The 15,862-nt window shown below is 37.0% G+C and overlaps 1 protein-coding gene across 1 annotated transcript in view; it reads left to right on the plus strand.

The window, feature by feature from the left end:
- The first annotated feature begins 768 nt into the window (after nucleotides 1-768).
- mob2a (MOB kinase activator 2a) overlaps nucleotides 769-15,862 on the plus strand; it is a 39,720-nt gene continuing 24,626 nt past the window's right edge. The window contains exon 1 of the mRNA XM_083547498.1: nucleotides 769-1,288. Coding sequence (XP_083403624.1) covers nucleotides 1,272-1,288 — 17 coding nt within the window. The 5' untranslated portion in view covers nucleotides 769-1,271. The remainder of the gene's footprint in view (nucleotides 1,289-15,862) is intronic.

The following is a 15,862-nucleotide window of genomic DNA, read 5'->3' on the forward strand; positions in this document are numbered from 1 at the left end:
AGTGTTGGGATGATCATATGGACTTACTCTTTGTTAATTTTGCATACGAATTGTGCCTTCTACTGTGGAAAAAGAAACGTTGGATTTGGAGTAAACTATATTTTGTAGTTTAACATTTCGAAACTGTATTTTTGTGCCTAGGTACAAAGATGGATTATGAGTGAATGGACACCTTGTCAAAGACTCCCTAATCCTGGACATAGTGCTTAATATGAGATTACATATGTTGTTTTTAATAAAATGACAAACAGGATTCCAATAAATAATAATTAAAAAACACACACACAAAGGTAATATGTAGGCTCTGTCTTTGTAGCCATGACTTCTTAGGCCCAGGGGCCTGTGCCTGGTAGGACTTTTAGTAAACCATCTTTGAAAGGTGCGAATGTGTTTTCATAGTGTCTTGAAACATCTCAGTGTCCCTGACCAAACCCCAAGCAGGATAAAGTGCTTGCTGAAGATGATGATGATGGTTCACACTTACATTGGTTTTGGAGGTAAAGTACAATCTTGCAGGCTGATTCAATTTAGCATTTACAATATCTGCATGTCACAGTAACATGATAGTTTCTATTACTTAAATACATAAATAATACAAATATTATTCATATCGCCTTGTAAAACAGTCTGTTGTTAAAACTACACTTTTGAAAAACTCAGGGTCCTCATGCGCGTATGTTGCACGTATCCGCTTCCTTCATGAACATACTCACCCTCACGAACACCGAGCTGTCACTATGAGAACAGTGCGCGCATGCGTAGAGAAAGTAGTGCGCATGCGCAGTGAAAATCGGGCAGGGGACGCGGATCGTCTAGTGACAGGGTCGGTGTAGCGGTTACTTCCGGATTCCCTATGAAGCACAGGGACTGAAAATGTTAGCGCAGTGGCAGAGGCTCGGGAGTTGACGCTAGCGCGCAGGACAGCCGCACGCAGACACACCGGCATCCAAAACAAACACTTCACACTAGTTTTGTTTGTCACTCACGGGCTCTATTTCTCCTCGGGGTTTCCATTTCTAACCGGGGCGATTTGGGCGTCTGTTCACTCCGTTAAGTCCATGCAGCCTGATTCTCGTGTGATCACATCCGCCTTCTTCTTGCATCTACGTTGTCACCTCTCTCACTCGGGTGGATCGTGCACAGAATTGACATCGTGACATTTTGCGAGTGTTGGACGCGGTGAGGACGAGTGCACACTTCCCCAGGGTGAGGTGTCCTGCACGATAAACACCCGGGAGCTCGGCTGGACATCTGCTGGCATCACCAACAACATGGACTGGCTAATGGGGTGAGTTCAATATTCACTGCTCATCACGTCTCAGTGTGGAGATGAGAAGCTCTTTATTGGCGAGCAGAGGCGCATAAACTATACTCTTTATAAACTCGAGAAAGTTATTCACTTGTCCTGATAGTAAACTGCTTTGGAGATACATTGGTTTTTCCTAGGATCCTTGAACTACCTCGATCTACGTCTCAACAGTCGGTACTGAACCCATATCTACAGGACATCCGGCTTTAAAACCAGTCCTTATACAGTGCAGGTAGAGACGCCTGGAGAGAAAACGCTTAGAGAGAAAGCTGTTACTTTTGTTATTAATTTTAGTTTTACTTCTAAATATTTCACTACTTCTCATTGTTATACATGCATGCATAGAAGTTGGTGTCTGTTCAATGTTCATTCATAAACATGCCAGATTATCCAATCTCAGTCTGAAAGCTAAACTCGTGTTTAAGTAAGATACCCTTTCTGTCTGTTTATATTAGAATTTTGTGTAGTAATGGAAATGTGTCTCAAGCCTGCATGTCTCATGTTTTAGTATTTTTCCCTGTTTATTTCAACTTTACCAAGGGATTTGATTGGTCTTGCAGCATAAAACTGTACAGATCAGGGTTGGCAAACATTTTTCTTTTCAATAGCATAAACACAATATGTTATTACATATGATTTATTAATATATTGATACATTTCTTCAGATTGTGGACTGAAAATAGCACATTTTATTCCTAACCTGCTCTACTGCTATATGTGTTTGAGTGGGGAAACCCTAAAACTGTGCTCATTAGAAGCAGCAAACATTCTTTCACATGGTTATAAATATCATGTTATGATACTTCAGTGTATCGTAATAAATGATACGTGTTGCAGCGTATATTTTTTCTGAGGTGACCCATTAGGCAGTTAGGGTGTAAAATATGAAGTAATTAATGCCTGCAGAGAGAGACCTATAATCCAGTTTCAGACACCACAACCGTCTACATGTTTCATCTACAACTATTGACTGCCTCAAGCCCTGGAAATATTTAGTTAATTGTTTACCTACCTAGCTTGGTCTTTAATTTTAGTGAAATTATGTTTAAATATAGCCTTTGTCTCCATTTCTTTGCTAAGTAAAGAAAGTAAAGCAATGTTTTTTTTGTTTTTTGTTTTTTTTTACACAAAACATTGAAATCCCAAAAATTTTTTATTGTAATTATTTCATAGAATAATGAATCTGTTTCCACTGAATGATTAAATTTAAATGGGAACTACAGCTGATATAATGGAACATAATATTGTCAAAATGACTGTGTATCAAAGTAAGAGAGTGAGAGTGTGTCTGTGTGTTAGTGGGTGTGTCTCTGTGTATTGCTGTCTTTCAAATGATGGGGTTGCTTCCTCTTACTCACAAAAGTCGTAATATTTTGAAGGAGCTGAGGTCATAAAGCTATTTAGACAATTTAAAAATAATAGGGCATCGTGCAACTATGTCTGAAAAAATGATAATGTATTATGGCCTCTGATGCTGTGATGTTCTGTTAATTTTACTGTACTAATACTTCTTAGGCTTCATTTTAATGTTGTGATGCAATTAGTCTCGCTCCTGAGGTGATTGTATCGCTCCACAGCACCACTATAGTGGTATAGGATATCAGATCACTTGATCATTGTGGCTATTACTGATGCTTTAGCTAATGCAGAGGTATGTAAGAGAAAAGTCCACTGACTTTATTCATATAAAACTGCATGATGGAAATTCTGTCTATTTGAAGTCTGTTTAATATAGAGATAGAAAAATGAATCTGTTTATATGGTTATTAGTATGCATCAATGGACTGCTTGTACTCTACGATAATAGGGCACATAATCCTAATCACAAGAGGGTTAAAGTACACATGTAAGTATATAATCACAAACATGGAACAGGAAAGTATTCTTGCTAATCTAATGTTGTTGTTTTTTTGGAGTGTATTTATGCGCTAGCTTCTTATCAACACCATATATATCTCACTTGTGTGCTGTTTTATTTTTCATGTAATTGCATTTTCTTGTATCATCTGGGGCAGGATGTGGCAACGCTGACTGTTTTTCATCTCTTTTTTGGTATCACACGGTATCACAAGTTTCACAAGCTTGCTATATGATCTGCTTTGGAGAGGCCTGCACAGGGTATTACACCTGCAGGTGAAAACTGGATGAAAAAGTGTCTTTTTTTGCTCATCTTTTTCCACCCAGAGGACAGAGGTTCAATCCCCTGCTTTAAAACAATGGGTGGTCATGTCACAAATCTATGATGTCACTGTAATACATGAGGATATTTGTTTTAGAGGTGGTGTAGTAATGTCTGCAAGCTCAGCTAAACTAAAAGTCCTGATGTGAGAAAGTGTTTTAAGTTTTAAGTGCATTGTACTGAACACAGTCCTTTTACAATTCAACACAGGTATGTAGTTTGTGGTCTAATCTTATGTATGTGCTTCTCTCAAAAGCCTTATGCAAAAGATTTTAAACCTGAACATTAGACTCCATGCTTTTTCAGTGTATAAGAGGGAGTAGCTTTGACTTTTTTTTTGTGTTCCTTTGACACTTTGCCAAAATAAAGAAGGGTGGAGAAAGAGGCCTTACACCCATATCCGTATGCGCTGTTTTATTATACAGTAGTTTGTGTTTGTGCCTACATGTGTGCCGTAGGTATGGTTTTTAGCCAGCAGTTGCTGACTTTTTGCTAATTAAATGCAGCAATGAATTTCTGTTGAACCCTTTCTACAAATGAAATGCAAACCCATTTTCATATTATTAGTATCCTAATCATTAGCAATATTGTTTAGGATCAGTGCAGGGTTGCTGTGCCATCTAATTATTTGTTTGTTTTCCAGGGAGCACATCATGTAGTAAAACTGCAGGATAATAATATACTTAGTTGAGTTTTGCTTGCTGAGAAATGTTATACCACAACAGCCAGAGGGAAAAGGGTCATTTCTGCTGCTGAGTTTGTGTAATTTACTCCACTGCATAATATAATTTCATATGCCCTGGGATTGTTATCGGAAGTTATTAAAAAAATCTGTCCAAGCTTCTATACAGGTCTTTCAGAGAAAGGCTTCATGCGACATTAACCTCTGCTGACAATAGCAAGGTCAGGTATTGTCAAGGATTTTCACAAGTTTATTTCATTATCCAGCCTCTGTAATAGTCATACATGTACTTTTTCATCACATGCACTTGTGGTGCATTTTAATAGTGAAGATGCAAGGTATCGGTTTGAATACCCCTGGCACAGAAAGAAGAACCTAGTGGTTTTGCTCCAGTTTAACTAATCCTATACCACACGATCACAGAATCAGCATTTTGTGAGACTAAAATGTATGGTCATTAAATTGCCGATGAAACATATAAGCAGGAGATTGTTAAAAGGTTCTGACGCAGAGCAGATAACAGAGCACAGTATTTCAGCACGTAGACAAAAATAAAGTAGTGACGTTGAGTCCGGGGAAGGAAATACTCTTCGACTGGGTGGAGGAACGCTATTGTTCTCGAACCCGTCCATAAGGGTACCATGCCAACTCCTTCAATGGCCATGACATTTGTGAAGGAAAGACTTGTGTACTGTTAAATAAATCAAGATGCTTTCAACTTAATCCAAACAATACCTGATGGCTTAATTTGAATAGAATATTGCTGATGGACAGTCGATTGCTAATGTAGCAGCTCTCTGATTTATCCTGAAAGCTAATCTGACTCACTGGTTTTGATGTTCTAGAATTACCTTAGGGTACTGAAGCAGATCAAGTGTGTCGTATATATTCAAGTATAATAAACGATTTAAACAGTTTTATGTGTTTGTTGTTGAACCTTATATATGTCTATGCTCTTATGTATTAAATTAAGTTTGAATTCAGTTTCAATTTAGATAGTTTGCATAATAAGAGAGCTTTATCCCTTTAGAAAAACTCCGGGGTTCTTTGATATGTTTCCTTGCCTGTGGTTATGTGGTGGGGGGCATTTTGGATGGACTGCAGCTTTTAACGTTTTACTGCAACAGAGGTGTCGTCCTGTCCTTGCACTCTGTACACGTTTTCCTTGGCAGGACTTTTCTCATCCAGCGTTAGCTATTTCATACAAAACTGCTCTGTAGGGAACTTGCAACGGCAGCAGATTCAAAAACAAGTGACATTTGAAAAGCTCTGCGTTCACACAAAGCCTGCAGTTTTTTCTTATTCCAAGTAGCCTCATGTATCAGTATGTTGTGTATTTATTTTTAGACAGTATCTAAAAATAAAGTAAAGCTGTAAAGCTGCTTTGAGACAATGTCTGTTGTGAAAAGCGCTATACAAATAAACTTGACTTGACTTGACTTATCCAAAGCCCTGAATAATAACTGACTTTCACAGCCATCTACTACTATCTAGACTTAATAAAGGAGAACCTCCAAAACTGCTGAATATTGTAGCTGTTTAAGCCTCAGATATCAGAGTTAAGTTTTCACTGTAGCTTGACTGTTTAACCACAATGGCCTCTTTAAACTAAGAGCAGCTTGAGTGTAAAAGCAGCAGTATAACTGTCACTCGCAAATGGATAAATTAGGTTCTAAAAGGCTGTTTATTGCAGCGACGGCCCGTGCGGTCCTATTGTTCTTGAGCATGTAAGTTATGAAGTACTGACAGTCAACAGGCTTCAATTCAGACACTGCAGCTCAAAGCCACTGTTTGTGTTGAGATGTTCTTTCCTTTTGCTGTTACAGTAATTTGTTTAATTCAACATAGGGAATGGTGTTCTGTGCAAAGAGTGTGTTTAGAGCATGTTAGAATGCTTGTTAGCGTCCTGTTTTTTATTGTTTGACAAGTCAGTTCTGCAGTCCAAACATCTTTTATGTCAGAATTTGGCCTTGATATAAAACACTGTGGAATTGAAAAAACAATAGAAATAAAAAAAATTTAAACATATTCTTGTTGACGTTGTCATTTTAAAATCATGACCACTTGGCCGTAGAGCTTATTATCGAGCTGGGTAGCGTGGTGTTAGGTAGAACAAGTGCATGCATGATGCACTGTGGTGGAACGGGCACACAGAGTGCCCAGTGTACCCCCCCACTTCCCCACACCACCGAAATGTTTGCAAAAGTGGTCAACCTAAAAAATAAGAGAAGAAGAATGGAATGATTGATATAAAGCTTGTGTAGTTCTTGATCTATTATCATTTTTAATGTCAGATGTGGCCAAGCCTGATAATAAGAAAACTTTGGATATGTGATTGTACAGTGATGATACGAACCCACACCTTGGGGCATCCAGCATAAAAACATGTGCCAAATCAAACATGCGGATGATCCGCTGTGGCGACCCCTAACGGGAGAAGCCGAAAGAAAGTTTATACATCCAATTGTTTACTATAATCAACCTAAAAGGTTCTTGCCTCTACATCATTTAAAATTCTGTCAAATGCTTTATTCATAGTTGATTGCAATATTTAATTTATTAACAATTATTTTTCTCACTTCAGTCAAATGGAAAATTTGCCTTTTGAGATATTTGTAAAGTAATGATTTTTACTGATATTTGGTATTTCCGTCATTAGTGTGTCCACATGAATCAAATTAATTTCTTGTGCCTGCACATTAGAATCTTTATCATTGCAGATTCAGTTTTGGACTTTCGAGCAAGACTTCTAATAAGACTATAAAAATAATCTGGCAAAACAAAAGTGGTTGCTATCAAGGAGTTTTCTCTTTTATGTATTTGGCATTTGATTGACTTGAACAGTAAGTCTGGTCAGTAAACAGCTTTTAGACTCACATATGCTGCCTTGTCTTTCATCTAAACTGATTGCGCTCTGGCTGCGTACAGTATGTCCTTTGCCTTCAGTATTTACACCATGATTCAGCTTTTCTAAATGCATCACCGTTCTCTAAGCATGGAAACCTTACTTGGTGAAGTTTACATGCTCTGCTTGTCTCTAAAGGTAGAACTGATTAGTTTTATGCAAGTAAAGCAAGTAAGAATGGAGCAAAGAAGCAAAATATTATCTATCAATATAGCAGTCACTATGTCAAGATAGATAACTAGATGTACACTCATTTATACATCCTCAGAAACTGCTATGTCCTGATCGAAATCTTACACACTCACACATGAATTTACATTTATAGCATTAAAAATTTATTTTTTTTATTCAGTTATCTCATTTATACAAATAAGCAGTTGAAGATTAAGGGCCTTGCTCAGGGGCCCAGCAGTGGCAGCTTGGTGTTGCTGGGATTTGAACTTATGAGCTTATGATCAGAAGTCCAACATCTTAACCACTCAGCTACCACTTCCCCACACTCACACTCATTCACATCTAGCAGGAATTTTACAATATCCAGTCCACCATGTAGCTTAAAAACACATGCATATGGAAATAGTGTGAAACTTTGCAAAGACATTAACTGAAGCTCTACAGTCTATACCCTGAAGCAGTGAGGCACAAACACCACCCCACACTAGAACTGCGGGTTCTTAGTTCTAGTCCTGAGACCTCTGAGAAATTTGGTTTTCACTGCTGTAGCCTGAATCTTGCCTCGCTCAGCTTATTAGCTGATTATCAAGTCCACTGGGAGCTGATTCAGGGGAACAAATGAGCTGTGTGTAAATGAGCACCAGCACTGAAGTAGAGCACATTTACCTTTATTTTAAGTGACATACATTTGACCTGAGTACTTGAGGGCTAAGGGTCTATTTTTACCTGTCTAAATGAGAGTTAAAAAAAAGTCTTAGAGCACTTTGAGTCAATTTTTTGTCTTTTTCACCTAGTATGACTATGAGCATAAATTGGCGACCCCTAACGGGAGAAGCCGAAAGAAAGAAAGAAAGAAAGAGAAATGACTATGAGCATAAATTCTGTTTGGTTTGTTTTTTATTTGATTTGTTTTGCTTTTAAACTGCACACAGTTAAATGAACCAAAAGTTGATTGAGACAAATTGGGCTGAAAATGCACTCTTCATACATGTGTCAGTGGCAGTGTACACATTTGCTGTATGATAAAGTAGAAGTATAAATGAATGATTTTGCATCCAGTTTTTATAATTTTGTTAGACAGATCTTTTTTTTTAGTTAGATAAGGAATAAGATTGTTCTAACCTACTCAGATGAATCTCACCAAAAGGGAAAATGCACCAGGGTTTTGTTGTGTTCTCGTATTGTTCTTGGTACATATGTAAGCATTTATAGTGAAGATATGACAGTTGCAACTTGATTAATATGTTGGAAAAGTTGATAGGAAGAAGTCACACAAACTAGTTCTCTCCTGGTAGAATAACTGAGTTATAGCACTAACACTGACTAAATAATACATTAAAATGCATCCATCACTATTAAGCCACAGCTTCATGTTGCCAGGGTGTGATCCAAAACAAAATTCAGCATTAAATTAGATTAGACGTGCCTTTGGCAGTTGTTTATTAGAGATATGTTGTATATCCCATTTCCTCTATGTTTACTTGGATAGATGTCGCATTGGCAGGGAGACTCCATCCGCCTCCATTCTTCATCTCTCTCACAGTTTGCAGCAATGTATAAATCCTGTACACAAGAAAGTCCATGTTTGAACCTAATTTGTAGGACATGTGAGAGTACATGTTTAGATTAGAGTTAAAAGAGTGAATAATTAATCATCCCCCAGTATGTCGGCTGGATTTCCTGCTGTCAGTGAACTCTGGGGAGCAGCAGAGATTTCCTCCCTTAGGTCGTAGATAGAGTTCACGCTCAGAAACCTATTAAGGAAGAGTGTGTCCAAACACTGAGGAGTTATTCCTGCTTCAAAGGAGTAATGGTGTTAAGCAGGCTGTGCTTGAAGCACGCTGTTTTATCGCTGGCCGGCAGTAACTGTTGAGAGGTTTGGATGGTGTGAAGTAAAGTAGCAGGGTACAATAGTCACACAGGTCAAGAATGGAATAGTGACAAGGACTTTTGGCAGCTTGAGCATTGTGTTCGAGTGGAATAACCGATCAGTGTGTTTTGTACTGTGTGGGATATAGATTAATATGTGGACTTACTTTTCAATACTGATATAACACAGTATAAAAATAACTGCACAGAAAAATAAAGAGTAATTGATGCAAAAGTTTCACTTCTGTTCTTGTGACCAGCTTCTCTCAACATGATCCCTTTAGATGAGATAACAGGAAATGTGGGCTGCTTTGTGATATTCTGGTAAAACGTATCCTCATACATTTCTGTCTCATCAACACCTGTTTGCCAAATAGTTTCCATTCCTACATCAATGGCATATGAGCAGGGCTGCATTAAGCCCACAGGGATTTTCAGAAGTGCTTTCTTGAACTGAAAGCAAAGTGGTGAATAAATGCAGAACTGTCTAATTTTAGCAACAAAACAAGTTTAGCAATAGCAGCAGACCCTCCTGCTACTGGATAAGACAAATATCTTCTATACAGGTTTTTTTTTTTTTTTAGGAATATTTGTGCTTAAGAACGAACAATTCTGGCATTCAAAGCATAATTTTTTTATTGTGAGGAACAATGGACTTCAGAAGTTTCGGTCACCTTACAGCATTATTGATTGTTAAAAAAGAGAACTTTAATTAAAAAAATGTTTTCTGTTCCTTTGGCACTGATGTGTGCATGATTCACGTGAGAATTGTTTAAACAAGACATCCTGTAACCTACTTCCTCTGATTCGCATGAGCAAATATTTATCACTGTTCATCATCAGTATTTTTTGTGATTTTGTAGGGCCACATGTTATTTTACCGTTGTGATTGTGACATGACTTGCGGTATATTAAACTATTAAATCTGTAATGCATCACGGTAAAATCTTTGGTTTTATTTTAAACATTTTTAATCATGCCAATGCAATGGTCAATCGACTTGCCACATGGAATCTTCAGGATGCTGACCAGACCACACAAAAATATGATTTGTTAGAATGTTTGATTTGTTTTTTATATTAATTATTATTATTATTTTTTTTTTTGGTAATTTGTTGTATAATGTATGGGTTAAAAATGTAAGCAATATGAACTAGTCTTGTACACCTAATACGTTTTGGTCAGTAAAATCTAATGTGTAACAGGATTAATGCATATACAGAGTTGGGATTAGGGATCATAGCATGAAAATACAGAGTGCTCTTAGCAAAAAAAGAAAACAGACAAAAAATGCATTAAAACAAGGGCAGTGGGGACAATGTTATCTCAGCAAGTTACAGTTCTGCACTATTGACTAAAATGCTGTGAGTAAGATCCAATATCTGGCATAGAGTCACAGCTGGGCTTTGAGCACCTGCTATATGTGGATTGAATTATATCTTATAAAGGTCCTTCAAATAAATAAATGTGAAAGTGAAAGGGTGTGGTTATCACTAGTCATGAACTGCTTGGTCTTTTATTTGCTCCAGTAAAATCGGTGAGATCAGGTGTACCTATTAACAGAAGGAAAAATGCTTTAAAACCACTCCAACATTGAACAATAGAAATCAAAATCAGACTAGAAATGGCAGCTGTTGCTCTAATTACAAATTCGGTTTGAAAAAACTAGTGCAGAGAATGTGTTACAGTATTTTGCTCATTTATTTGTTTTTATTTATCATGATGTTAAATGCGTCCTATTAAAATGTTATCATCTTGTAGGTTTTCTTATTAAACACAATAAGTTGGGTGGTTTGCAGGAGAATGTGTTTTTCATCTTTGCATTATTTATACTTCCACTATTTGTATGCTCCTTTAGGTTTCTTATACATTTCAATGCTCATTTAACTCGTTTCAGTAGCGTACTTAGACATTTATAGGTGCCGTAAAAGTTGAAAATGGTTGAAGAGGGACAATGAAACATTTGTCTACATAGATTTTATATGTGCAGTCTAAAGTCTTCCTCAGTGTATTAAAAGAATCCGTTTGGCCTCTTTTCATCAAGCATTATTTTCTCTTTCATCAAGGACTATACAATACAGTAAAAGGCTTTTCAGTGTACTGTACAGTAGGTCGTTGAATTGAATTAAGGGTTGGTTGCTTGGATGTTGCTAATAAATGTTGAGGCCTTGAAAGACAGCAAGAAAAAGCAACTAGAAAAGAAAAATAGGATGTTTTATTCAGAGAGGGTGTGAGAGGGAGTGGAGGAAAAAAAGAAATGAAGATAACTACGGTAACCATATAGCTGTCCTGTATATCAGGGAGCAGACATTATTTTTACTACTAGTGCTGGCAATAATTACTTGCTATTTATATAGGCTGATTACTGTATGGATTTACAGTGTACTGAAAATACACAGATCCGTAAACTCATATTCACCAGACACATGCTGATATAAAATGCATGGCATGGCATTTTCCTGAGTCTTGTATGTGGAACTAGAGCTTTGCCATTGGGCTGATGCTTACTGAATGGATGATTGGATAATTACAGGTGTTCCTCTTACAGTGGTTGGTGAGTGTATATCAGCACATGTGAGTGTTTATCAGCACATGTCCAAAGCTAACAAACAGCAAGAATGCAGAAACATTCTGCACTTTTTTAGATAGATCGTTAACTTTCTGTATAGTTGTTTGGTGATTTCTGTAGGGATCATTTTTCCCAGAGAGGTTGATGTGAGGCAAACCAGTGGGAATTTAGCACAGAAAATAATACCCATATCTCAATGTTGTGTACAAAGGGAAGCAGCTGCCTGCAGTGCGGCTGATAGTCAGCACTGTTTTATGTTCGACATCCACAGATGTGGCCTCTTGGATCTCAGAGGACCAAATACAGACTGATCCCCCAAGACTGCAGAATGAGAATGGAAAAGGGAAACATATAGACATACTCATACAGATTCAATTGAGGTTCCAGATGATTTTTCCAGCATAGTGGCAATTTGGTGATGACTGTTCAGAATAGACATTTAGAAAGATAGCCAGGTAATGGTCTGGTTTGAACTATGTTTTAGTTATTCATGTCTTTAAAACCAGTTGTGCTTTGTATATTATATAAGATATACCACATACTAGCATGAATTTGGGAAGGAGGCATGAAAGAACATTGGTGTAGGATCCGTAATATGAGATAGTTGATAGTTAGTAAAGATAGCTGTCTGTTCGGCTACAGTGCAAGAAAACTTGTTTCTAAAAGGTTTCTTATGATCACCATCAATAATTAATATTTATAGCAACAATAACAACAATAATAATAATAATGATAGCAACAAAAATAAAGGGAACATTTTAACCATAATTAAAATAATATCTTGGTGATATACACTGGCATTTCAAACTATGTTATATTTGTTAAATCTAAACTTGTATACTATATTGTCCCATATCCATGTTAAATGAGCATGTATCTTCTCCTATACTCATTAGAGGGCAGTAGTGATACAGTCCTGTACTCTCCTGGCTTTTTTGCACCTCTTTACCTCTTTAACCCTAGTGCTCAACGAAAGCCCAGTACCAATAAATGTTTTCACTGCTGTTACTATACTACAAAACATCAGCTACCCCCCCCCCCCCCCCACACACACACACACACATATATTTTAAATATAATTTTAACAAACACAACATGAATATAAATGTTGTTTTTATTTTTTAAGCTTAGTAGCCAGATGGCAAAGCTAATTGATAACACTACTACTACTACTACAACTACTACTACTGCTAATATTATAATACTTTAAAAGTTAGATGTGCCTATGCTCGAATAAAACACTTGACTTCAATCAAAGTTTACTTATTTGCTGAGCCACAGACCAATACAAGTAACTGGAAAAACAGAATGGATATTATAAACAAGACAATGTACACTGCAATAACTAAGGTGTAAAGTGACCAACAATAGAAATACAGTGGAAATGTGGGAGTGGTAGGATGAACTGAACCAGAGGCTGTTTGGAAATCTGATATTCTCATCATGACTAATTAAATGTGTGTCTGGAGTCTAAACATGATATTTTTATATATTTCATCTTAATATAAGCAGTTAGGAAACAGGATTTGTAGACGTTGTAGTGTGAAAATGTTTCGATAGAAAATGGTAAGTGTACTATTTGTATGTTGTATGTTTGTATCTTGTACCCACGCAGTAATCATGACAATAGGAAGTAAGGCTTATCTGCTACTTAAATCTTGCTTTGAGAATCACAGGATGTAGCAGTTCAGTAGAAGTTTGTACATGATGAAGAATAAGATTAATAGAGAGGAGACAGATGAGGAAAAAGATTACACTCCAGAACATTGACACTGTGCAGTCTCCAGTAGGTGCAAATTCACAGCTCAAAGATCTCACCCATCTGGACTGAATACCAGAACACACAGCCTTATTTAGAAAAGTGCATTTTCTTCTGCATAAATCATGCTGTTACATAAGCTTATAAGTATGTTAGTAAGAGCCATGTAGTTTATAATGTTTGGACATTCTTTGTCAAGTTTAAACGAATCTTGGCTCAGATTAGGACTAGGTGGTAATTGTGATTCATGACTTCTGTCCTATATCTGGTCCTGACTATTGTGTATTCTACTTCTAACTGTGTTCTGGATATTGTATCATATTCATATACTTAGTATAAAGAAACATATAAAGAAATCAAGCAGCAAATAAAAAAGAGAATAGAGGTGGTGATGTAGATGAGACAGCTTTGTGCTTTGTCTGGTGTCACTGCTGTTGATTCATTTATTTATGTGGGCAAAAATGTGTATCTGGGGTCTGTCATGTTTTACGCTCCACTCATGTCACTCGTACCACACGGTCTAGGTTAACCCTGCTCTGTGCTTCTCCATTCACAACATATGCTGTGAGAAAAAGGTAACAAAAGCCTTTCTGTTAGACCTACAAAAAAATATATGAATACACTCTAGCTTTTAAATGAGCTTTTATCATGTTGACTTTGAAAGCTTGCAAAAGGTTTTGGCCATTGAATATCTGTAGACTTGTATGCAAGTTGGAACTTTTGGACTTTCAACTCTACTGAACTTGGCTACAGTATACCAGTATGCCTTATGTTCCTGTACCCAGCTCTTACTATCTAACTTTTAATGGCTGGTTCTTGTTAGAGAGACACCCCTGTGTTGTAACTTTTGGAAAGTGTTTCGTTATTGTATTTGAAAGAAGTCTTAAGCTCTCTCTCTCTCTCTCTCTCTCTCTCTCTCTCTCTCGCTCTCTCTCTCTCTCTCTCTCTCTCTCTCTCTCTCTCTCTCTCTCTCTCTCTCTCTCTCTCTCTATATATATATATATATATATATATATATATATATATATATATATATATATATATATATATATCTCTGCATGCTCAAATTGGAGCTGAATAGTAATTCGCTCATAAAAACCAAAATCACAAAGGCACATTATAACTATCCCTCATGCAGTAATTTTCTCTATATGCTTCATTTCTACAGTGTGTAAGTACAATATGTTAAAAATCCAGATATTATGCCATATTTGTTTAAGTTTGATCTCTCTTACAGTTCAGTACAGTAAGTTATAGAATAATTTGCAAACAAATATCCTAATTAAGATTCAGGGCTTGTATTAGATTAAAGGAGGGAGTGAAGTTATGTGTGAAAACATTTTATGTTGTTTTCTTTTCACCAATCGTGTCCTAGAACAGTGTGTTTCTGCTGCAGCCAAGGACCGGGTATAAATGTTGGCCTCAGAGGAGATTGCATAACCTCCCATTCTGCAGCAGCAGATCAATCGCAAAAGGCCAGCCAGGGAACTGCTGCTCTAATGAATGGCCCAGGAGCTGGAGGGAGTGAGGAAGGGAGAGAGAGAGTGAGAGTGAGTGAGAGTGAGTGAGAGTGAGTGAGAGTGAGTGAGAGTGAGTGAGAGTGAGTGAGTGAGAGTGAGTGAGAGAGAGAGAGTGAGAGAGAGCTTTATCATCTGCAGTCAGTCCTCCACATGAATGAATCAAAAAGCTCCCTGACTTCTTATGTAAGCTTTGAAAAGACCTTGTGGCCTTATGTCAGTTTCAGTAACATGGGAAAGAAATGTCAAATGATTTCTCGCTGTTGATCAATAGCATCAAAGAGCAGAATAAATGCTCTGTATTGCACAAGTAGGATTTAGAGAGTCAGAAGCATCTGAGTAGTATACATCTTATAGTACTTTTTGGCTGGAAGAGGGTTTTTGAGGATATTTTCTTTGGACTTCTCACTTGACTTTACAGGTCTTTGTATTTACATTATCTTGAATAACACTAGATACAGTAGATCTTGGCTTTTATTCTTTAGACTTCACCCTGGGGCTTGTGTTTGTTTTTACCAAAACTTTAATGTAGGGTTACTTTAAGGCAAGAAAGCATGTGAATTGCAGATGAGTTTTTCAGTTGATTTTACATACTGTATAGCTTGACATATAAATAATTTTAAACAAATTTTAGTTTTAGTCTCTGAGAAAATCAAAACCCTCTCTGTAAAAGGTGGAACCTTAATTGTCCTAAGATGAAGTCAAAGTACTAGCACCAGCCAGTGCCATCTTAGAATCGCCCACTGTTACCTGATTTTGAACAGACTGCAGATATGACAGGAGGTGACAGTTCTGCATTTTTGTTCCAGATTAAATTGCAAAAATAGCACTAGTCTGTATTTCGTAATGAAAAACTGAAAACATGACAAACTTTACAAGATGGAGATTTGGAATGTAGA

The sequence above is a fragment of the Silurus aristotelis genome (genome assembly GCF_946808225.1).
Source record: "Silurus aristotelis genome assembly, chromosome: 7".
Classification (NCBI taxonomy): domain Eukaryota; kingdom Metazoa; phylum Chordata; class Actinopteri; order Siluriformes; family Siluridae; genus Silurus; species Silurus aristotelis.